At 49.6% G+C, this 23,629-nt stretch overlaps 3 protein-coding genes across 4 annotated transcripts in view; 2 read left to right on the forward strand and 1 right to left on the reverse strand.

Annotated features, from left to right (window-relative positions):
- Nucleotides 1-417: 417 nt before the first annotated feature.
- Nucleotides 418-5,727, forward strand: LOC149304720 (zinc finger and BTB domain-containing protein 26-like). Of its 2 annotated transcripts, none has more exons than XM_089479361.1 (2): nucleotides 418-553; nucleotides 3,449-5,727. In XM_089479361.1, the coding sequence occupies exon 2, from the start codon at nucleotides 3,456-3,458 to the stop codon at nucleotides 4,677-4,679; it is 1,224 nt and encodes a 407-aa protein (XP_089335487.1). In that variant the 5' UTR covers nucleotides 418-553; nucleotides 3,449-3,455; the 3' UTR covers nucleotides 4,680-5,727. The 2 variants fall into 2 exon arrangements, with proteins under 2 accessions (XP_089335487.1, XP_089335486.1); XM_089479360.1 differs by having other exon boundaries at nucleotides 517-599.
- Nucleotides 5,728-12,237: 6,510 nt separating this feature from the next.
- On the forward strand, nucleotides 12,238-14,200 carry LOC149304721 (cornifelin-like). Its single transcript, XM_089478125.1, has 3 exons — nucleotides 12,238-12,355; nucleotides 13,191-13,327; nucleotides 13,914-14,200. Exons 1-3 carry the CDS (start codon nucleotides 12,238-12,240, stop codon nucleotides 14,001-14,003), a joined length of 345 nt encoding a protein of 114 aa, XP_089334251.1. The 3' UTR covers nucleotides 14,004-14,200.
- Nucleotides 14,201-14,573: 373 nt separating this feature from the next.
- Nucleotides 14,574-23,629, reverse strand: part of MEGF8 (multiple EGF like domains 8) — a 34,491-nt gene continuing 25,435 nt past the window's right edge. Inside the window, exons 34-43 of the mRNA XM_089478124.1 lie at nucleotides 23,087-23,219; nucleotides 22,491-22,701; nucleotides 21,554-21,768; nucleotides 21,009-21,216; nucleotides 20,438-20,600; nucleotides 19,930-20,122; nucleotides 19,096-19,266; nucleotides 18,194-18,324; nucleotides 17,547-17,679; nucleotides 14,574-16,418 (exon numbers count right to left, since the gene is read on the reverse strand). Coding sequence (XP_089334250.1) covers nucleotides 15,216-16,418; nucleotides 17,547-17,679; nucleotides 18,194-18,324; nucleotides 19,096-19,266; nucleotides 19,930-20,122; nucleotides 20,438-20,600; nucleotides 21,009-21,216; nucleotides 21,554-21,768; nucleotides 22,491-22,701; nucleotides 23,087-23,219 — 2,761 coding nt within the window. The 3' untranslated portion in view covers nucleotides 14,574-15,215. The remainder of the gene's footprint in view (nucleotides 16,419-17,546; nucleotides 17,680-18,193; nucleotides 18,325-19,095; nucleotides 19,267-19,929; nucleotides 20,123-20,437; nucleotides 20,601-21,008; nucleotides 21,217-21,553; nucleotides 21,769-22,490; nucleotides 22,702-23,086; nucleotides 23,220-23,629) is intronic.

A 23,629-nucleotide genomic window follows, 5' to 3' on the forward strand; every position in this document is an offset into this window, starting at 1 on the left:
GAGCTGTAGTGCCCCACCAAACTACAAATCCCAGGATTCCATAGGATGGAACCGTGGCAGTTAAAGTGGTACCGAACTGGATTAATTCTGCAGTGCAGATGCAGCCTCTCTGCTTGCTATGACCTGAAATGAAAGTGTTAATTGGGGGGAACACCAGAAATTAATCTATAAATTAGGGGGGGGCTTTTTCTATTGGGGTGTTTTATCAACCTTTCCCCTTTTTGTTTGCTTTTAATAATGATTCAAAGAAATGTAATAAATAATGAGAGTCAGCTGTGGGACTCCTTTTGTCCCTGCGGAGGGAGACGGTGGCCGACGTGGGCCTCTTCACTCCCAGCGACGCCCTCCCTCCGCGCGCCTGAGGGAAAAAGTCCCGGCCCCCGAAGAGGCGGCTTCCAAGATGGCGGCGGCGGAGGCGATGGAGGCAAGATGGCGGCGAGGGCGAGAGGCGTAGCGGAGCCGGGGGTGAAGCAGCCGCCTCAGAGGCACCCCGCCGCCTGGTTGGGAAGCGAAGACCCCGGAGGAGGCAGGCGAAGCGGCCATTGAGTTGGGGGTGAGCGCTTCCAAGAGACGTGGGGCTCACGTCACTTGCGTAGCCGGTGAGGGAGGGAACGGTTGCACGCTACGTCAGCGGCGCAGTAAGGCTTTGTGAATAGCGCCTCTTGAGCAATGATGGAAAACGGCCTCTAGGGGCCGCTGTGGCACCGCGTCGCTGTGCCTCTCCAGCCGCAAAGTGCGCAGCGTAGATGAGGGGAAACGGGAGCTGCGTCACGCAAAGGGCGCAAATGGTTTGCGGGAATAGTAGTAGGAGAGGCACGTGGGTGGGAGAGCCATAGATAAAGGGCGCTCGTCGTTGCCTTTGTTTTGGAAACTACGAATTCCAGGAGGCAGCCGGGGCAGCTACAGCTGGGTCAAGGCTGCCTGTGTCTCCAGTAACAGTGCAGTGGGACACTTTGTAAGCTGGGATTTGTAGTTTGGTGGGTGCACCAGCCCCCCCGATGGCAAAAGGCGATGTGAAACTACAAATCCCAGGGTTCCCTAGCAGGGAGCTGCAGCCCTTAAAGTGGGTCAGACTGCGTTATTTCTGCAGCACTGTTTTGAAGAACTTGCCCTTATTGAAACCACACTTCGCCATAGGGAATCATTGGGGAATATTTTCCCATAGAGAATAATAACATACTCGCCCATAGATAGTAATAGAATATTTGCCCATAGGGAATCATTGCAGAATGCTTGCCTATAGAGGATATAGAAGCTGGGTTTCTAAAACGTTCAACGCCAAAAAAGGAATCCATAAATGATTCCCTATGGGATCCTCCTATTCCCCTATTATTCCCTATGGCCAAGTATGGTTTCCCTCTGGGCAACTTCTGCCATTGGTTTTATGGGTCCCCTGTTTTGACGCCAGTTTCACTGCCCTGGCCCCATCCACCCTACAGAGTCCTGGGATTTGTAGTTTTTGTGAGGCACCAGGCCTCTGGCAGAGGAGGCTAAGGACCTTATGGAACTATAGGTCCCATTATCCCCATAGGACGGCGCTACAGCCGTGTAAAACCAGTGTGCCTTTTTTTGCCACCTTTTTTATGGTTCCCAATTTTGGAGGCCTGTTGTAATAACAGCTATTACTGCCATTGAATGCTGGGATCCTTCCTCAGAGAGGCTTCTGATCTGGGGCGCTTTTGAAAGAGGGACTTGGGAGTGACTCAAATTATAAAGCTGAAGCTTAATGCGTGTGCCATCCTTACTTAATCCAGTTTTATCTGCTTGTTTTAGTACTCAAAACAGCCCTCAGCGTGTCCAAAAGCATAAGAATAAGTCCTTTGTCAAAAGGCGATGGAGCACAAAGGGCCATTCGCGCATAGGGCTCATGGATGGAGAATGGATGTGCCACGGCAATCTGCAGCTATTTTACGGCAGCAACTGGCCGTGAAAAAGGGAATGGGAAGCCTTGGCTTCTGATTTTGGTTTGAGCCCAAGAAAGATCTTCTAAATATAGGATTTGCATAATGGACCCTAGTTCAGAGCCCTCCCTGCCACAGTCTGCGATGGTTTATGAAAGGCATTTATACCCTGCTTTTCTCCCAAAATAGGAGTGCAGACTTGCCTTGAAACCTTGTTCGATTTATTTGTTGATCTTTAAAGTTTGCAAGTGAGTCACTCTTCCTTTTGTACCTGCCTTTTGTTGACTATCTACAAATGCACCCAAGTTCCCCCTTGCTTTTCATTTTATTCTTTTGCACAGAATAACGCTTCCAGGGCTGAGCAGGGATTGAAGCCCTGGTCCAGCCCTCAATAAACCAATGCACCATACTGGCATGGTGCGAATGACCCCAGTTCAAATGTTCACTCTGTTCTCCCCTCTTTTGGTCTTATTAAAGCCATCTAGACTCAGAGACTGAGCCACAACGATCCAAATTACCCAGTTTGAGACCACTTTAGCTGCCCTGGCTCAGTGCTAGGGAATCCTGGGAATTGTAGTTTTGTGAGACACTTAGTCTTCTCTGCCAGAGAGCTCTGCTGCCACAATAAACGACAGCTCCCAGGATTCCCTAGCACTAGCCAGGGCAGTTAAAGCAGTCCCAAACTGGATTGTTGCTGCAGTGTGGTTTGGACCAACTCTTTCTGACCCAAAGAAGCAACACTTCCATCTCAACCCCAGAGATTCATAAATAGGTGCCTTGACTTCTGGACTGCTTTCTAGTCTCTTGTATAAAGGACTCCTGCAGCACTTTTGGAGGTAACTGAGGCGCGTTACAGATGTGCCCAAGGGGCATGCTAGGGTTAGGAAGGGGCGTCCCTTCCGGACGCCCCTAACCCTAATACGGACCGAGTCTGTACAAAATGGCGGTGCCCGTTCCACACGGGCGCCGCCATCTTGGCATAACAGACGCGTTACATCCGCACGTCGTGCAGTGCGTATGACACCACGAGTGCGCCGTTGGTGCCTCGCGGTGTCATAACTGCACCGCAAAGAGAAGCACCATTTTGCAGCGCGGAGGAGCCGCACGGTTTGGCTGCTGCAGTTCCTTTGCGCTGCAACTGGCGGCAGTGGCAGAGTGCCACTTCTCGGTGCTCTGTAACACGCCTGAGAATAAGAATTTTTAGTACAAGTTGTGGGCTGCAGTCCACCTCCTCAGAAGCTTGGAGAGAAGCCATCTTGTTGAGTTTGACCTGGCCACCTCATCACCAGATTCACATGTTTAGGGTTTATCTTGTAATCCATGCTCCTTCTTCCTGTGGCTAAAGGCTTCATGGCATGTCTTGGATAATGTGGCCATGAGTCCACAGCAGTTGAGGCTAGAAATCCCTCGGTCTCAAAGGTGGACAGGAGTCCTTCATATCTTTTCAGGCTGAAACAGGTTGACACAGCAATGTCTTTGCACACTGCTTGTGTGTGATGTGTAATTCTCATTTCTGATCCTCCTCCTTACATCTCTCCACTTCGCAGGTCAAAGATGGCCCCCACACATGAGCGACTGCAGTTCCGTTTCCCTGGCTATGGCGATGGCGTGCTGCGCCGCATGGACCAGCTCCGGCAGCAGCGACGTTTCTGCGACGTGACGGTGCAGGTGAACGAGCTGCGGGTTCCTGGGCATCGGGTGGTCTTCGCCGCCTGCTCACCTTTCCTACGGGACCAGTTCTTGCTCAACGACTCACCAGAGGTGTCAGTCTCGCTCTTCCAGAGCCCCGAGATCGGGCAGCAGCTGCTCCTCTCCTGCTACACAGGGATGCTGGAGGTGCCGGTCAAGGAGCTGGTCAACTACCTGACAGCGGCATCCTTCTTACAGATGGGCCACGTGGTGGAGCGTTGTGCCCAGGCCGTCTCCCGCTACCTGGCCCCCAAAGCGGACTCCCTGCTGCAGGTGGAGCAAGGGGAGGGGAGCGATCAGCAGCGGGGTGCAGAAAAGGAAGGGGAGGGCAAAGAGGAGGAGGAGGAGGAAGAAGAAGAAGAAGAGAAGCAGCCTTCTTCACCCATGGGAGAGGCAGACTCAGAGGAAAGCAAGACAGAGGGGCCCGAATTCACCCCTCGTGGATTCCGCGGCCCCTCATCCCCAGCCATCTCACTCTCCCTCATCAACTCGGCGGTGGAGATCACCCGCAGCTACTTGCAGGGTTGCTATGATGATGAAGCCAGCAGCAAAAGGCTTCCTTTTCCCTCGGCGGCTCCCACACCCATCTCCCAGTGGAAGAACTATGCACCACACCGCCACCGCCACAGTGCAGCCACAATGTACCGGGACTGGAAGGCGGGTGGCGGCAGTGGGACGGGGGCCTGGAAAGTGCCAGGGCTGGAGCGCCCATACCGATGCCCACGCTGCAACCGCCTGTTCCAGCAGCTGGGTCCTTTCGTGAGCCATGTTCAAGAGCACAAGCTGTTCCTGTGCCTCCGCTGCGGCAAGGTCTTCTCGCAGAAGAGCAATCTGACACGGCACATCCGGGTCCACACGGGCTTTAAGCCCTTCCAGTGCCCCATCTGCCGGAAGTGCTTCACCCAGAATGCCACCCTGCAGGACCACCTCAACCTCCACAGCGGCATCAAGCCCCACCGGTGCAACTACTGCGAGATGCATTTCACTCACAAGCCGGGCCTCCGGAGGCACCTGAAGGAGATGCATGGCAAGAGCACCGTCCAGAACAGCCACGAGGAGATCGAGGAGGTCACCGTCGGCTTTGACTGACTACAGGCCCAGTGCTGGGTTCTCCTATGAGGCTGAGGCCAGGCCTTGGCTGGAAATGTCCTCTTTGTGGTGGGTAAGGGGCAGCAGGAACTGCGCAGGCATAAGACCTTTGCTGTCAGGATAGCAGTTGCCAAATTCATCTTCCTCTAGTTGTAAAGGAAGTGCTGGGATTAGAAGGTTTCTTGGACAGGAGACAAGAAGCTGTAAGAAAATGGAGAAAATATTGACTGAACCACAGATCCTGCTGAGAGACATATCTCTCCAAGTAATAGCCTTTATTTCTAGCAGAGGCAGATCCATCAGGAGGCAAGGCAAAGAAGCCACCTCAAACAATGGATTATGGTTACTGTTGAAAGGCTTCAAATGGGGCCAGAATTGACTGGGGTTTACAAAAGCTTGAGTCTTTCCTGCAAGGTGGGGTCCAGCACTGCCTTGTGAAGCAGGTTCTTCCTGGCCCTATACTAGCATCTTCATGGATATCAGACACAGTTCTCCCCAAGTCCTAAACTGACCTCAGGAAGCCTTAGGAAAGCTATTTCCAAAATGTTCACCCTTCTGGGCCACCACCATCCTGAACCAGGTCCCCTGTGTAGGTTTTCTGTTGGAACCTGAAGCTCTGTCTGTGTCAGAGCAGGTGTTGAAAATAGATCTGGCCCAAGCAGATCTTACAGGAAGAAGCCCCTATCAGTGAAGGGTGCAGGGACAGGGACGGTCCTCGCATCCAAACCCATTTCCAAAATCCAGTGGACTTCATGCTGGGCAGCACTGTGATGGCTCAGTGGGTAAAGGGAGTCCCGTTTATAGATTTCCTACCTCAGGCACTACGGTGCCCTTTCTCTCGCTCTGGTTTGGACGTCCGCAGAGTGGCCCTGTGACCCAGCTCCCAAAGAAAGGAGTCAGATAGACGTGATCAGATTAAATTCCAGAGGCAGCTGGTAAATTGGATATTCAACAGCACTGGGCCCAAGGGACAGATGCCCCAAGTGTTCTTCAAATGTGAATTTGCTGATCTCTCAATAAAAATATGCAGCCTTTTCAAGGTTTGGAAGTAGCCTCTGTGAGGCTTATCTGTTTTGCTTCATTTTATTTCCAAGAAAAAGTCAAGGAATCGGGCCAGTTGAATATAAGTGTAATTTAGCATATCGATGAACAAGTCTTGCTGCAAAAGGAAATCCTGTCTAACCAAACTTGTGAAATTTTTTTGATTTGCTTTGAGGTTATTATTCAAAATCAGTTTTATTGGGTTGAGCCAATATGCACTGGCTTGGCTCTGGATAGGATCATGCTTATAAAAGACCAGTTGAAATCAGTGGGACACATTAGTCATGACTGATCTAAGTCTCATTGACTTCAGAGGTTTTATTATAAGCTTGGCTAAGTCTACATCTACCATCTTTTGCAAGACATCTTGCATCCCGAAATTGGATCCAGGAGAGGGAGGATACAGATAAATACAAATAATGGTCCTTTCTGATCCCCAGAGCAGATTTTTGGGCTGCATATGCTGGATTACTTTGGTGGTTCACATAGTCATCCAAAATAATGTCCTGTCCCACATTGCCAAGGGCCATGGACATATAATGCTTCCAAGTGTCTTGGACGTATATTGCTCCCAGCTGTCTTGAACATATAATGATTCACAATGTTTGAGCATATAATGCTCCCAAGAGTCTTGAGCATATAATGTCCCTAGGTGTCTTAGGCATACAATGTTGCCAAGTGTCCTGGACATATAATGCTGCCAAATGTCTTGAGCATATCCAAAAGGTAAGGGTTAAAAAAGTGTACATGGAGCAAAGGTACATTTGAGTGCAAGGGTGGAGCCCTGGCCACCTCGGAGAGCGCTTTTATGTGCCTCCATCTCCCAGTTTGCTAATCCCACATCATCAGGCGGGCAAACTGCCTGGACTAGTCAGGAGGTGGAACGGTGGAGGAGTGGGTGCGAGCCTGGCTTGCTTTGCTTTGCTTTCCTACCTTGGAGCATCGTCAGAGGCTGTCTCTCTTACTCTCTGATGGAAGGAGGTGGATGCGCGCAATGCCTGGTAAGTGGACAGTGGCAGCGTGGTGGACTTGTGCCACCCGCTATGGCCGTTTTTATCATTTTTAGGCAGAGTTCAGAAGGGTCAAGTCATTGGCACAGACAGGAAAGTAGAATGCCAAGAGAGAACATTCAAGAGTTGCATTTCTCTTTGCAATGCATGGTTGCCTTATGGAACTCCTTGCCACAAGATATGGACCCAAATCCTTTGGGTATCTTTTTATTGTTAGTGCCTTCGAATTGAGCGTTAAACCAGGACTCCTATGCTTAACCTTAATCCTGTCCTAGGACTTTCTTGGGAAGATGTCTACAGACTGAGGTTTATTCCCATTGCCCTCATTGAAAGCTGAGAGAGTGTGCCTTGCCAAGGTCACCCAATGGCCAGGCTGGGATTTGCACCTGGACTACTAGACTTCTTCAAGTCAGCTCCAACTGATGGCAACTCTATTGTGGGATTTTCTTGGTAAGATTTCCTCAGAGGAGTTGGTTGCCATTGCCTTCCTCTGAGGCTGAGAGAGTATGACTTCCTCTGACTCACTTTCAAGGCCGAGCAGGGATTTGAACCCGGGTCTCCCAGCGTCCTCCAAATCAACTCCAATTTATGGGAACTCTGTCATGGGTTTTTCTTGGCACAATTTCTTTGTAGGAGGTTTGACATCTTTAGCCACGGCTGAGCAGGGATTTGAACCTGGTTCTCCCAGAGTCCTGGTCCAACCACACTCCTCAGCCCACTGCACCATGCTGGTTCTTACTGGCGTCTTCCGCAGGTATAACTTTCCTTATGGAAGCGGTTGGGCATTTTTCTCTGACCGCTAGCATCATAGCAGAGAAAGGCCTGGGAAAACTGACCGCTGCATCCCTGTTAGCTTCAGGGGTGGCTTGTGGGACTCATTGCAACAAGACCTATGGCAGTGGAGACAGGCTTGGACACACAGAGTCACAGTGTTGGAGAGGTCTTGTGTTGTTCACCTTCACAGCACCTGCAGATGATGCATCCTCCCAAACTGGGTTGTGCCGTCTTTGGCAATCATCCGGCCGCAATAACCTCTCCGGCTTCTTTGCTTTGATAATATAACAGTGATAACATTCCAGTGGATGGAACAAGCGGCAGAGGAAGGAAAGTCGTCTTGCTTGCACCCTCCCTTCCCACTTTAAATATATGTGCCAGGTGTGACACATGTTTGCACCGCATTAACTACCAGGTGGATTCTTCCCTTTTTTGTCTTGAAGATTCAGTCCTCTGCAGTCTTGCTTCCATTTTCTGCATTGTTCATTTAAGAAACAGAGCAAACCAGGCAAGGCCTTTGGGAAAAAATATACATTTAAAAGGCTGGAGGTTGAAGTTTCCAGGTGGCACAGGACTCTTCTTCAAGGTGAAGCAACCTGTGATCCTCTGCCAAGAGGATAATTACTTAGCTATAGCTAGGTTTTTAGGACAAAGAATAGGGACATTAGCCAGCGCTGCCAGTAATTATGCCACAACTGAGGAATCTTGGAGTTGCAAAACTCCTTTCTTCAAAGAGGACAACCAATGGCAGGGACAAAATCATACTCATATATACCTATGTATATGGAGAGAGAGAGAAACAGAACTCCCTTTGTCCTGATGAACTTACTCCATCCAGAATTGCACTAAGAGGAAAGTGCTTTCAAAATATTGGCAGAGATTTCTACATGTTTGTAACCTTACAAACCTGTGCCTGTGTTGCAGAATGCCTCGCCGTTCTGCCCCCAACAAGCGTGTTAAAAGAAAGGAAAGAGCTATACATTTGGCAAGCAAAATGGGAACAATAAGTGTTTTTGTTTGCTAATGCGTTGCTTCTCTGACCTGGGCTGCATCTGGAACAAACCCCTGTTGTTGTTGTTGTTGTTGTTGTTGTTAGCTGTCCTTGAATTGGTTCCAATCCATAGGGATGAGACATCTCCAAGAATCCCCATCCTCCATTGCAAGAAGCCCTTGCCCATAAGAACCTCCCTGACATCTCTCCATCTGGTTTGTGGCCTTCCTCTCTTTCCTCCACCTTTCCTAGCATCCTTGTTTTTCCCAGTCATCCCTGCCTTCTCCTGATGCAGCCAAAGTACAATAGTCTCCGCTTGACCATCTTTGCTTCCAAGGAGAGCCCTGGTCCGACCTGTTCAAGAACCTATTTGCTGGTCTTCTTGGCTGTCCACGGGATCCTAAGTACCACATTTTGAATGAGATGATTCTCTTTCTGTCTGCTTCCTTCACTGTCCAGCTCTCGCATCCATTCATGGGGATGATGGGGAATGCAATGGCCTGGACAATTCTGGCGTCGACACTTAGTTGTATGCCTTTGCTCTTCAGCAGAGCACTGTGCAAACTTTACAGCACTCTACAAATAAATGTTAATAATAATAGTAATCATCATCATAATCATAATAAGTGGAGCCAAAAGGTTCCTCCCAGCATGACTCTCAAAGGCTTCACCAGCAAACAGTAGTCCTTGCTCTCAAAAAAATGGAAAGTGTCTGGTTTTAATTAGGAGCACGCCTAAGAAAATGAAAATATAATTAAAGAGGATTAGTCCTGTTTGTACAGAGACGTTGCCCAATTATGATCCTTATCTTCGCTGGAAAGAAACAAGGTTTTATGGGCTTCCATTTCACTAAGAGTGGATTCCAATCTGCTGAGAGAAGTTTACAACCTCTTTTAACAAGATGGCTATGGAAGATGCAAGAGGCTGCTGTGGCGAATGCAGTAGAATGGGAAAGCAAGGCGACTCCTGTTAGAAAGGAAGAAACAAACCCGGTGTGAGCCCTTGCAACCGATAATACAGTTGTGAGTTAAGTGAGTTACTTAATCTGGGTGTGGATGGGGTTTTTCCACAGCTTTGGCTTCTCTTTAGGGCTTGTTGTGGCATCGCTTGTAACAGCATCAAAGAGCCAACCTTTCCAAGACAGAAAACAAGGCGGCATTGAGATTGAGATGGCAGCATTCTTGGGCTGAGCCAGACATCCCGCCATGGACGAAGGAGCACATACATGATTACCCCTCTTTAACAAATTACAAAAACAGAGCACTGGTGCAATTGCTAAACATGGAGGGAAAAGGACCGAAATGACCCAAACAGTCAAAAAAGATGCACCTCTACGATTGAATCACATTGCCCAGCATCATGCATGGCGCAGCTCCGTCTGGCTGCATCAACCATAGAATTGTAGAGTTGGAAGAGACCTCAAAGGCCACCAATATTACCCCTTTCTGCCACAAAGAAGCCACAAAGCCCTCCTTGTGACAGAAGGCCATCCAGGCTCTGTTGAGAAACCTCCAAAGAAGGAGACGCCACCATTCACCAAAGCAGCATCTTCCACTGTTGAACAGGAGGATCTTCCTAATGTTGAGCTGGAATCTCTTTTCCTGCAGCTTGCATCCATTGTTCCGGGTCCTGTTCTCTGGAGCAGCAGAAAACAAGCTTGCTCCCTCCTCAATATGACATCCCTTCAAATTTTTAAACAGGGCTATCATCATATCACCTCTTAACCGTCTCTTCTCCAGGCTAAACATTGCCAGCTCCCCAAGACTGTCCTCATAGGGCTTGATGGTTTCCAGATCCTTCACCACTTTGCTTGCCCTCTTCTGGGCATGTTCCAACTTGTCAACATCGTTTTAAATTGTGGTGCCCAGAACTGGACACCAAATAAGGCCTGACCAAAGCAGAATAGAGTGGCACTATTACTTCCCTTGATCTAGACAATATAATTATGTTGATGCCGCCTAGAATCACATTGGCCTTTTTAGCTGCCGCATCACACTGTTGGCTCATATACAGCTCATGGTCTACTAGGATTCCTAGATCCCTTTCACAAGTATAAGTCTCTAGTAATATACAATTGATGTCACACATAGACTCCATCTTATGGCAGCCCTACCATCCATAAGGTTCTCTTAGTAAGATTTGATCAGTTCTTGCCATTGCCTTTTTCAGAGCCTGAGAGAGTGAGACTTACCCAAGGCCACCCATAAAATTTTTTGGGTTTTGTGGTGGAGGAACCTCACGTTGTTGTTGTTGTTGTTGTGTGCCTTAATATCATTTCTAACTTATGGCAAACCTATTGTAGGGTTTCCTTGGCAAGATTTCTTCACAGCTTTGCCATTGCCTTCCTCAGAGGCTGAGAGATGGAGACGTGCCAGAGGTCAGCCATAAAACTATCCAAATTGGTAGCCATTGCATTTTGTGGCAATGGATTTCTTTCCTGGCTGACTCAGCTTGACATCTTCTTGGGTATGACGCCAAGGTCTAGTGTGTGGAAAGGGGAAAGAGGGTGGATATAGCTAATATATCTGATGTTTAAAGGAGTCATTCAGCTGATAAAATTTCATAAATCTTTTAATGGTGGCTATGATAAAGTCCTCATTCATTTTCAAGCCATCTCTTTAATGTCTCAGGTTAGACAGGTACAGCATGTTCTTAACAGGAATCAAAACCTGACAACTGGTTTTTGTCCACAGCGCATGAGTTCATTTTTAGCTCCTTCCCACTTTGGGCTCTGTCTGGATGAGCAAGTTTCCCAGATTTTTGCCAAACCTTGCAAAGTCTGTTTTTGCGCCAGCCCAGGTTGGCCCAAAAACATTTTAATTAAAGTTCTACTGCATCCCTTTTAGGTATCAGAGGGTTTGCTCAGTAAGATGTATTCAAGCCTGAGGCGTTGCCTTTGCCGTCCTTTGAGGCTGAGAGAATGTGACTTGCCCAAACTCACCCAATGCGTTTCCATGGCTCATCTGGAAATTGAACCCTGGTCCTCAGGGTCTTACATGCTGCAAAATACATACATACATACATATGCATGTGTTTCCTTTTGCACAGAAAAGTGCATTTTCTGCACAAAGGTTTTACTTTCTGCAGAGAAAATGCTATTCTCTGTCTGGAAACACTGCAAAAAAGGTGATTTTTTTTCCCCTTACAGACTGGCCATGGGTTTACATCATGAAGAATGGCACATACACACTCAGGACTCCCTGCTGCTTAGCAAGCAATAATCTTCCCCAAATATTATTTAAATAATAATAATAATAATAATCTGGTGGAAAAGGGGTGGGAATTGAAGAAAAGTCTACCTAAGTCCCCATAGCCAGACAGAGACCAATGACACCTTTTTTCATGCATCCGCACCTTCTTCCTCTTGCAATACTTCCCTCTCGCCCTCTTTCTTGCCACCCTTCACCAGCTTAACATCCTATTCCTTCCCCAGATGCTAAACCAAATGCTGTAGGAAACCCTGAGAGATGATGATGACCTTCTGGATTCTTTGCAAAGCTCTCGAACCCTTGCATGCCAGGACTTGCACCCATCATTGTAAGAGTGCTGTGTTCCAGATGCCATCGTTCACAAATGCCTGCTCATAAACTGGATGATGGCACCCCTTCTCTGACCGACGAAGCACCTGAAAGCTGGATCCTGACAACCAGAAGCTGCAATTGTCTATCTAGGGTCTGGAAGCTTGGACTTCAGGCCATTCCTCCTCTTCCTCCTCCTCTTCTTGTTGGGTCAGTCCTCCTTCATGGCTTTCCAGCCTTGCCCTGTGGTCACTCAGCCCATGGCTGCCAGCAGGTGCTACCCGTCTTCCTTCCGGGGCTGGAAATCTGGACTCCTGGACTGCAATGCTGACAAGACCATCTGTGAGTGTTGGCTGGTCAAAGGGGCAGAGGGCCCAGAGGGGTGTTTGTGTGTCCAGTTACGGCTTGGCAGCAAGGCCACTTTCTCACAAAACCACAATTCCCAGAACTCCCTAGCATTGAGCCATGGCAGTTAAAGTGGTCTCAACTGGTGTCGCAGCAATGAGACGCAGAGACAGGAATGGGGGTGCAAAACTTAGCTGGCCAGGTCCTGGCCAGCCCTTTTTATTCACATCAGGGTTACATCAGGTTTACATTATCTCATAGTACATCAGAAGGCAATTTGCGGAATCAGGGACCAATGTGTATTCAGGAGAATTCCAATTAGCAAAGGGAGCAGGATGTGTACACTGGCTCAGCCGAATCAACATGGGCTCATCCGATTATGGATAAAGCATTGTCAACCAGAAGGCGAGTCATGATCCCGTGGTTTGCCAACGGGGTTATCACATCTCAATCTCGGTAAACATTGCTATCCTGGGAGGGGGCGCATCCCCTGGGCTTCCCAGGGAATGCCACAAACTGGGATTTTGTCTGCAATTTGAGAAAAGGAATTAAAATCCATGCCACAAAGAGGTGTTTTCTCAGGTATAAAGAATCATGTTTTTGCAACACCTTTCCTGGCCTGAGGCTCCACCGCTTTGCACTCATTCATTGACTTATTCAGGCGATGGGGTGAGTCACAGATCCAAAGCGGTGCCATTTTTTATTTAAGGGTTGGCACTGCAGCGCCGGTTGTAGCTGCCGCTGGAAACCGGATTCAGGGCTGAGCCTGAGAAGATGCTTCCTCCCAAACCTGAGGACTTGAGCCCTCCATTCCTTTCCTTTCCTTCTTCAGGTGCCTGCGGAGCCTGTGTCCCCTGCATCCTGGCTTGCAAAGTGGCTGTGGACTATGGCGAATGCTGCTGCGTCCCATTCCTTCCTGGGGCACTCATTGCCATGCGGACAGGCCTGCGAGAACAGCTCCGCATCCAGGTACCAGCTTTCCATTTTGGCCCAACAAACCTATGGTGAACAGCCCAGAAGATGAGAGCTAATGTCCATCTTTCCGCAAATAGCCAATATGTTTTTACCGGTATCCCTTTATAAAAATCTATTTTAACTTTCTCTCTTTAAATAGTTGCAAACCACCTTGTGCCAAAGAGTTCCAAAAGACAGACTATAAACCAAATCAACCTATAACCCTTTACTGTCAGGGATGCCAACACAGGCTGATGGGATATGTGGGCCCAAATACTTGGAAGGTATCAAAAACCAGTCTCCCCAGATGTAAGGGATGGCAGCTTTTGAGTTTCTCAGGATATCCGATTCAGAAAAAGATTTTTATGGGAAGTGGGTTGGGTTGCAGTGCCGCTTCATTGTCCGTGCCCATAGTTCCTCTTCCTCTGTCCCACTGTAGTTTGTCTGCCGTCCCCATTAAACTTAGGGAGCAGTTTAGGGAGGAAGGGTTAAGGTGGTTGCATACCTGGGCTGCAATGGGGAGCAGGCCTGAGCAGAAGCTGCCCCACACTTTGCAGTGCCAAGGCTTTGCCCTGATTGCTGGCCATCTTCTCTTCCTCAGGGCTGCGTGTGTTGCGACTGGGTGGCCTTCTGCTGTTGCTGCCCTTGTGCCCTTTGCCAAATGGCACGGGAGCTGAAGAGCCCCTGCTAGCCTCCTTTTTGGAGCTGGGACCCTGCGCCCACCCACCGTCCTCCGTCCGGCATCTATCCAAGAAGCACTTTGGAAAGAACTGAGCCATTTTACATCTTCCTGGGGAAGCTCTGCAGCTGAGACCAGGCTACGCTGGACAGCACTGTCAAGGGGGCACCAGTGCCAGTATTAAAATGTGGACACTTGGACTGTAAGCATTCCCTCTCCTAAAAATAACTAACACTTAATGCACTATTTTTTGGGTTACGTGGGCATGTTCTAGAAGAGTTTGTTCCTGACGTTTCGCCAGCTTCTGTGGCTGGCATCTTCATTCATTCTGATGATTCCAGCCACAGATACTGGCAGAACATCAGGAACAAACTCTTCTAGAACATGGCCACATAACACGAAAACCTCACAAAAAACTATGGATGCCGGCCACGAAAGCCTTTGACTTCAGAGTTAATGCACTGCTTTGCAAAGAGAAGAAAGCTCCTCGCTTGACAACTGAAGCGCTACTCAGGGATGGCAAAAAAGCTTTAGCTCCTGTTCACATTACTCTGGCCTTGGCTGTAACAACCAAAACAACGGTTTAGGCAGCAAACTCTCTTTACTGTCTTTTAGGGGGGACTGTGGATTGTGGTGGAGACAGTGGTGGCGGCCAGAGCATAAAGATGATTGCAAGAGAGGGTGGGTTTTTTTGCTTTTTTTAAAAAAAGAAAAGCATTCAGAACATGAAAAACAAAAACACTGAGTAGAATCAGGGCCAGGTCCCTCCACATGCTGCCCCCAAGACCCTCCTGCCCCCCATTGCTTTCAGCTGATCAAAGCGTCTCTGTCCTTACAGCTCAGATTGTCACTTTTGTCTGCCCCACTAGATGCAGCCTGCAAAGCTCCCTTTCTTGACCCCTTCCCACGGAGGTCCATGGCCTCCCCAGGGAAGATGGGGCACAGTCGGGCCCCTGGGAGCCACACGCGTCGGCCTGTCCACTCGAAAGGCTGGAGATGCAGTTCCACCTGGTACCAAGGTCTATATCCATGGCATGATTGTGTTCAGTGCCCAATGCAGTGTCCCCTCCATGGCATCTCCTTGTGGCAAGGCGTGCCCATTGCCTTCCTCACTAGTTCTCACTTGTCTCCATGAGGCCAACAGTAGGGCTGGCTGGAGTGACGCAACACACAAGCAATGGCATCCAAGGGCATCTCCTCAGCCCTTGTCCTGGCAACGTCGGCTCATAGAGACATGCTGGTGAGGTTCTCGTGGCTGAGGAGGCCCTTGCGGGAGCTGCTGACCCCATGGCTACTGCTGCAGTAGTCCTGGAGGTTGTGGCGCAGGGTGACCAGGGCTGAGCCCAAGCAGGCACGGTTGGGGGCCTGCAGTCCCCCCGGCAGTTGGAAAAGGACGGTGGCCACCCCAGCCATGCCATCGTCCGTGGGCTCCAGGGTGATGGGCCCCACGCGGAAGCTGGAGTAGGAGTAGCCCATCAGGTGGGAGAGGAAGGGCTCCGAGCGGCGGAAGTGGGCCACCGGATAGGGCACCTCGTGGTAGGGCTTCAGGCGGCTCGGCAGAGGTGGGGCGGCAGCCAGAGCGGGATGTTTGTGCGGCCGGGTGGGGAGGAAGACCAGCTCGGCGGCTGCCCCCAAGGCATCCGGCTCAAAGTAGATGGTCACTTTGGCAAAGGGCCGGCTGGCCATCTTGGTCATCTCCTGAAGGTGTCGGCGCTGCTCGTGGCGCAGATCCAGGAACTGCTTCACCTTCCAGAGCAGGACGCAGACGGAGAGGAAGAGGAAGAAGCAGGAGAAGAAGACGGAGAAGAAGACGAAGAGGTCGATGTGGGCCTGGTCTTGCCGGAAGAAGAGCAGCCCCTGGGACTCCGTGACGTTGGGGCTGGTGCCCCCGACCCCCAGAAGGACCACGTAGAAACGACTGGACTTGAGGGCATGGATCTCGTGGGGGTAGGTAATGACCACGCGGTCACGGACGCCCCGCACGATCAGCACTGCCTGCTGCTCCTGCACCGTGATGTAGGTGATGAGGCCGTGGGTCCGTGCCTCCCGAGCCGGTGGGGAGGACTGGCTCCCGTTGTTGACTGCAGCCCGGCTGCCCGCTTCGTCCCCAGAAGACACGATGCGCACCGAGTGGACGCCCGTGGCCCGGTCCACATCCACAACAAATGTCTCATAGGAGGTGGAGATATAGACGTCCACGCCGCCGAAGGTCACATCAATGGTGATGCGGATGTCCACGTTGGTGAACTTGGGCTGGACACCAAAGAAGACCGTGCGTCCCAAGGGAAGGTTCTTGATGTTGGGCTCATGGAAGCAGTTGAGCTGTGAAGTCGGGTCAAAGCAGCTCTCCTGGTCCACGATGATCAGCCGGTAGCACTGGTGCCCACCCACAGGATTCCCATGGAAAAACTCTCGGCACTTGGCACACTGCAAGGATGGCAAGGAAAGGAAAGCAATCTGTCAGTGATGCCGCTCAGGTTTATCTTAGGCTTTTTCCCACCCGGATTTCTAAACTCTGCATGATGTGATGGAAATCAAAACAACTTTGCTTAGTTTCTCTTAATTCTGAAAATATTTAGCAATTTGCTTTAAATTTATTCTGCTTCTCTAAGGGCTCCGAAAATATATCCACACTGTAGGCTCTTGTTGTGAGCATGCAGGACTACACCATAAAATAGTCTCAGTTTTCCTCGCAGCAAAAAACCCAGCCATCTAGATGCCAGAAAAGGAGTGACCAAAAAGAGCCTCATGGCATTATCAACACCTTTTCCCAGTCCTTAGCTTCTGATGGTCAAACAGGTACCATCTCCAGACATGGGATGGGAAGAACATTTGCAATGATTTTTTTTACCAGGTCAAAAGACAGGTTTCTTGCCACTGGGAAGAATAAAAGCTTGGTAATAATTTTGTGCAGTTTTCTCCTGGAAGTATTTTAACATCACAAAATGTTGCGAAGGAACTATTCTGCAGAGAAAAATACATAGCATTTCTGTACAAAACCCACATTTTCTGCACAGCAAATGCATTTTCCTGTGCAGAAAACAAACTTTCTAGTACAGGGAATTGGTTCTCTGCACAGAAAATGGAGAGAGGGTTGCAAAACCAAAAACCGCCCCAAAACCCCACTGCACCCATGTGTTTTTCTCCACAGAATAATTTCTCAGTAATGCTTTGAGAAATTAAAACAGGAGAGAATACTGCAGAGGAATATTTTCTCCTACAGAGGAGAAAAACTACTGTAGTTACCATAATTAACAACATATCTACTGACTTCTTAGGCTATCTGACATGAAGAGGTGTGTGCAGTTTTTCTTCTTCTTTTGTACCAAGGATTGGTCCCATTTTTTTGTGCTTGTAGGGCCAGCAGCCAAGAGTTTGCTGACCAGTCCTGGACCATGGACCACGGACCACTACTTTGAGTAGAGATACTCAAACCACTCACTATGTATCTCAACAATATTCTCATTTCTTTTTTCAATTCCTCCCTGCTGCTGTATCCACCAAAGCCCCTAATTCTGTAAACTGCTCCCCATCCCTGCTTCCAGAGCCCCAGACCTGTTGCTTGTAGCAGTCCTTTTTGTCAGACTGGGCGCTGTTTTGACAGCCTCCGGTCTCCGTGTTGTTCTGGCAGGGGCAGCCGGTCCCGTCCAGCTCATTGCAAGAGTCCGCATGGCCATTGCATTGGCACCTGAGAAAAGGACGGTGGGGGTTGTTAGACAGCAAGCCTTGGTCTCCTCCCATTTGCAGCCCTGTGTCCAGGACTAAGCATCATGATGGTGGATAAAGAGCAAAGGTGGCAATGTAAGACATGGCGTGGCTCCCGGACATGGATGGGATCTCTGTAGCTCCCTGTGTCCAAAATTCCAAAAACTATATTTTTCAGTATGCTTTTGGGGGCAATTTGAGACCAAAACACTTTGCTAAATCCATTGAAACCACCTGCAGATGCAGTGGTCTGCCTTTCCCCAACACAGAACCCCCTGCATGGATATTCCAGCCACAGTTTGGCCTAAAATGGTGACCAGAAATAATAATAATAATATAGCAACAACAATTATTAGGTGTATTAATGGTGTACTTTGGCATAATAGCTATCCCTGGAAGGGAATTAGTGAGGAAACCGGACAGGGGTACAGCTCAATGGAATGACCTACCCTCGGCCACTCTACGGTTCATGGGGGCAAGTTACCCAGTGCCCTTACTTGGTGCATTTCCCCTCCAGCAGGAAATAGCCATGCAAGCAGCTCTCACACTTCTCTCCAAAGCTGTTGTTCTGGCAATTCACACACACCGCAGCATCCTCTGCAGGTCCCTCTGCCACCCATTTGGGGATCTGTATGGAGGAAAAGGTTGAAGTGGAAACGCTGGCAAGACAGTTTGGCACTCGCCACACACCAGCACCCCTGTGGTTAACCAAAGATTATGGACCCCACAACACAACCAGGCACCCTTGAGATTGTGATGCAGTCACAATGAGTAGTAAAAGGTTGCCTAATCTTCTAAACAGTAGCCTCAGTTAAGTCATTTTGGGGAGGGAGTTCATTTGCTTCAGGATTCTTTCATTCGTCTTTTTGGCATCACTACTACAGGTTAGCTAGAATTCCAAAATCCAAAATACTCCAAACCCAAACCTTCTTTTCCATAGGCAGCTGAGATAGTGACCTCTTTGCTTTCTGTTTAACTTGGTTTTATGCACAAACTTATTAAATATGTTATGTATAAAATTGCCTTCAGGTTATATATAATAAGACGTATATGAAACATAAATGAATTTTACTGTTAAGATGTGGCTACTGTCTCCAAAGATATTGCATTATGTACGTATATGCAAATACAGGTATTCTGAAATCCAAAACAAAAACCTGAAATCCAAAACAGTCCTGGTCCCAAGCATTTCAGATAAGGGAGATTCAACTTGTACTGTTGTTAGCTGTCATTACTTGACATAAAGAGATGAAGGCAGAGAATGGAGATTCTAATGTCCATCCTGTTATATGAACAAACCAGATCCCTTTTATCTGGTCCAGTCTGAGGGCTGTTATGCCCACTTCAGAGAGGCATGCCACCCGTCCCCAGCTCCAGCCGCGTGGCCCGTGGCACTCACCAAGGCTGGCTCCAGTGGGAAGCGGACTGGGTCTCGGCGAGCCCTCTCATATTCCTCCCGCGTGATGCAGAGGTTGCTGTTTCCACGGCAGAAGGCATGGCATGGCCGGCAGGCGCCCCCGTTTAGTGCCGAGCCAACAAAGAGGGGCTGGCATTTTTCACAATGCTGGCCCTATGGAGGAAGGAGGAAGGGGGCAGCAGCAGATAAATAATCAGAGCAAGGCATGGGGAGAACGCCAAGGGATATCGCTACCAGGGTCTTACACATGCACTACAATTCCCCAACAGAAGTTGCTGGACTTTTCTGACTGTCGCACAATGTCCGCATTTATTTCTAGGCTGCAGAAGTGGAATTGCACATGTGGTGTTGTTACACAAATGGATGTGCATGGGCCTGAGCTTTCAACTGTGCAATGATTTCATTCAACATAAGGATCATATAGCACAGACAGTGCATTCACACCACTTGCAGAAATGTCTGCTATGTATGCAGTCCAAATGCACAGTACGCTATGATATCCACGGATTTGATATCCACAGTTTCACTTATCCAAGTCTGAAAAGAACAATTTCTCTGTAGGCATTTGTAGGTCCTCCAGTCTCTGGTCAACTTCCAGCCCCAGCATACTACAGAACCCCAATCCAACCCTGTTAGGGTTACTTTTTGTCACTGCCTGCATTTTGAGAGGGACAGCAGAACAAAATGGAGGTATCTGGGCTTGCTGTGGGGAAGGGAGAGTAGCCCACCAGGGTGTCTGGGGTGCCATGGTCCTGATTCCAACACAGTTGCCTGTCCACCTGCCCCCCATCCCAGAGATGCCCCTCCAAATCTCACCATGGTGTTGTTGAAGCATTCCAGGCACTGATCCTGTGCCTCCACGCCTTCGCAGTTGCTGTGCTTGTTGCACTGGCACTCCACGGAGCAGTTCCGTCCCACGTAGCCAAAGTGGCACAGGCAAGAGTTGGGCTCCACGCACGTCCCGTTCACGCAGCCCTGCTCGCACACCGGCTTGCACAGCCCTGTCACACTGCAAAGGAAGGAAACGCTCAGGACCATGACAAGAAGTGGCCAGGGCAACATTTGTGGTGAAGAACTGCTCTTGTGCCCCAGGGCCAGTTCCCCTTGGTCCTCCAATGCCTCAGTCAGCACTGCCCTATGCCTCTCCTGCCCTCTGGCATTCACTTGTCCAGTGTGTAGCCATTTGGTATTTCCAACTGTAGAACCACCCTATGGCTAGCCATTCACCAACCTCAGGCCTAGACATAAAATGACCACATCATTCCCTTTTCCCTTCGGTGTCTCAGCCAGGCCCCCTTTGTCTCTCCTGCCCTCCAGCACTCACTTGTCCAGCATGTAGCCATTCTTGCAGGTGCATTGGTATCCCTGGGGCAGGTCATTGCAGTTTTGCGTCTCGTTGCAGTCATGGTGCCCATTCAGACACTCGTTCTCAGGAGGACAGGACATGAAGGCCCAGTCAGCCTTTGGACCGCAGGACTCCAACAGACCTGCAAGGGAGGAGAATGCCAACAGTGAGCTGCCAAAGGTTCTTCTTATGAGCAAAATTAATTCGCCTGGCATTGCATGTCACATTGCTCCTTTGCTCTTGGTGGCACAGCTTATGCACATGTGTATCTTATTTTGAATGAGAGTTAATGGCTCACTGTGGTCCATCCCTCAGCCCCAAAGGGGCACTGCTACAACCATTAAACGGTCGAAGGAGAGAAAGGACCGAGCAGTAGGGTTGCCTCCTAACCCCACTGCCTTTCTTCAGTGATAAGAGAAGAGGACAACCACCTTGTCCCTATCCTATGTGCAGTTCCACAGTGTCTGCCCCATGTGGCTTCCTGTTCCCCAACTGCTTCCCTGAGAAAATGGCTTGGAAAGCTGTGGCACAGTTTTTGCCTGGTACATACCTTGGCGAGGGCCGCTCCGTCCACCTTCCATGCAGCGCCCTTTGCCATTTTCTCCTCGCAGTCCACACCAGCCGCAACGGGGCTGCTGGATGCAGAGGGCACACTGCTGGAAGTGTGAGCAAGATGGGGCGCAGCTCTCGGAGCCGCTCAGCACCCGGCCGCACATCCCGGCCGCACAACGCATGGGAAGGTAAGTGGGACTCATGCACTGCAGGAAGACAGAGAGAGGGGAAGGAATGGGTCAGACCTCATGGGGGCTAGCGTACCCTTTGCAGACGCATGCAAAAACGCCAATGCCCACTCTCCAAATTGAATTGTGCATCAGAAATAAAATTATGCATGGCAAATCTGCACTGGCCACACAATTTTAAGTTGAATTTCCTGCTAACTAAAAAGGATGGGGAAAAGGTTATACATTTTTGGGAATCTCTCCAATGTATAGAATCAAGGAGCCAAGTGCTGGAAAGGGTGGTGTTTGTGTGGAGCAAGCAGGGAATTAGAAATGGGAAAAGGACAGTGCTCAGAGGCTGGGTCATGGAGGTTACCTGCTGCAAAGAGACGCTCCAGACACACTGCTGCCACCCTCCGTCAGCCCCCTTGGAGCTGAGGCACTCCCCGCAGGTGCTGTGGTTGTGGCAAGGCGTGGGGCAGGCCAGTGGGGGAGAGGACTCCACCGGCATCGGGGAGACGTTGAGCAGAGAGTGGCTGAAGCAGGTCCAGTCGTAGGTGGGCTGCACGCTGAGGATGCGGCGTGTCTCCCCTGGGCGATGGGAAGGAGAGGGGTCAAGATGTGCAGGCAATGAAGGGTGAGAATCCTTCCCCAGAGATGGCTGGACACTTTGGGCTTCAGTTCTATTATAGCCAAGGTGCAGCCCTTGTACCCCACTTCTGTGGCCTTGAAGTCCTTCCCCCAAAAGCCCACAATTTAAAAAAAGTATATTCCAGTATGATTTTGGGGGCAACTTTTGCCTCCAAACAGAAAGCTTCCCAGACACATGAAAGTATACGAAAATAACCCACAAGAACTCCACCACTCTATACAACTCCAAATCCCTGTTTTCCTTTGCAGTTCCTCCCAAAATGGAGTCAGGAAGTGATTATTGCTTCATGTCCTGTCACCATTTTGAGAGGGACTGCAGTGGAAAACAGAAGTATTTGGGCTTGATGTGGGGTGATATGGCCACAAGAGTTGAAGAATTGGGCCTGGCCTCCATGCACTTAGGCACCCTGCAGAAAATGCCAGGGCTAGAGTCCACCAGGATGCCCTCTTGCATGCAAGGACCAGTGAAATGGGCTTGATTCATTCATGAGTCCACACAGACCTTCATCTCCCTCTCCATCCTCCCAAGCTCTTTCCATCCTTCTGTGCAGTCCCTTTTCTCATCCATCTCCCTGGTTCCCTTGTGTTCTCCCTGCCAAGGATCTCCATAGCCAATGGTTTCCTGCTTGCCCAGGCCTCTTCCTCTCCAAATATCCACTCACCGGTGCGCTTGAACTGCCGTGTCCACATGCACTTCCCGGAGGCCGTGCACTTGGCGCAGTCGGAGGCCTCGCACGAGATCTCTGAGCAGTTGCTCGCCACAAAGATCTCCCGCTGGTTGATGCGACAATCATTCTCTGAGGTACAGCTGCCGGTGCTGCCGATGCAAGCTCCTTCGGGGCAGTTGGTGCACCATTTGCACTGGGGCAAAGCCTGGGGACGATGGAAGAGACACCAGAGTCAGAGCCCAGATGCTGAAAGTCCTCTAGTCCTTACCTCTATTGCCATGCTGTTTCATTTCCATGCTGTTTTGCATGTTCCAAGGTAGCATGCAATAATCCCACAGGGATTGAAAAATGTAGGTTTGGGGCCGAAAACTCTTTTAAGGCTAGAAAAACGTAAGTTTGGGATGTGTGTGTGTGTATCAGGGCCTTTGTGGAGTTGGTGGAAGTCCCATGCACTCCACTCAAAGACCCATATGAAGCTTGCAAATATAACAGCGGCCACCTATCCATAGCCATCCCTGAAAAGTCCCTGCAGGAATGCAAAGATTGGGAACCCCAATCCCTCCCCTAACAAAGAGCAGGCTGGTACTCACTGGGATGCCCAGGCTGTGGGCCATGGAGCGTGGATGCTGGGCAAGGCACTCACTGCAAGTCCTGAGGCGCCGGCACTCATCCGCGGACTGTGGGGTGGGGAAGCAGGAGGCCATGCCAAAGGAACAGCCCTGCCTGAAGGAAGGAAGGAAGGAAGGAAGGGAAGAAAGAAAGGTCAGGCCATCCATATTCTGCATTTTGCAGAAAGTTCTGGTTCTTCCTGTGAGATTTAAGTGCATGGTAGAAAGGTATCAGAGCATCTTCCTAGACGTTCTGGAGATAAGAATGTCTATTTTGTGGAAGAGGAATATGCCAAGCTTAAAAAAACTTGGCACATTCTCTAGAATTGTTACAATAATGGCCATGTTATGGCAAAGATAATAACATTCATTCGAACTGTGGACCTATATCCATTACACCCCATTATATGTGTGCCTTCAAAGCCTATGACTTATGGAGGATCTCTCCTAGGGTTTTCTGGCCAGATTCCTTCACCACTGCCTTCTTCTGAAGCTGAGATGATGACTCGCCCAAGGTCACCCAAT

Source organism: Sceloporus occidentalis, unplaced genomic scaffold (genome assembly GCF_023333645.1).
Source record: "Sceloporus occidentalis isolate IW3139 unplaced genomic scaffold, rSceOcc1.0.p SCAF_13, whole genome shotgun sequence".
Classification (NCBI taxonomy): Eukaryota; Metazoa; Chordata; class Lepidosauria; order Squamata; family Phrynosomatidae; genus Sceloporus; species Sceloporus occidentalis.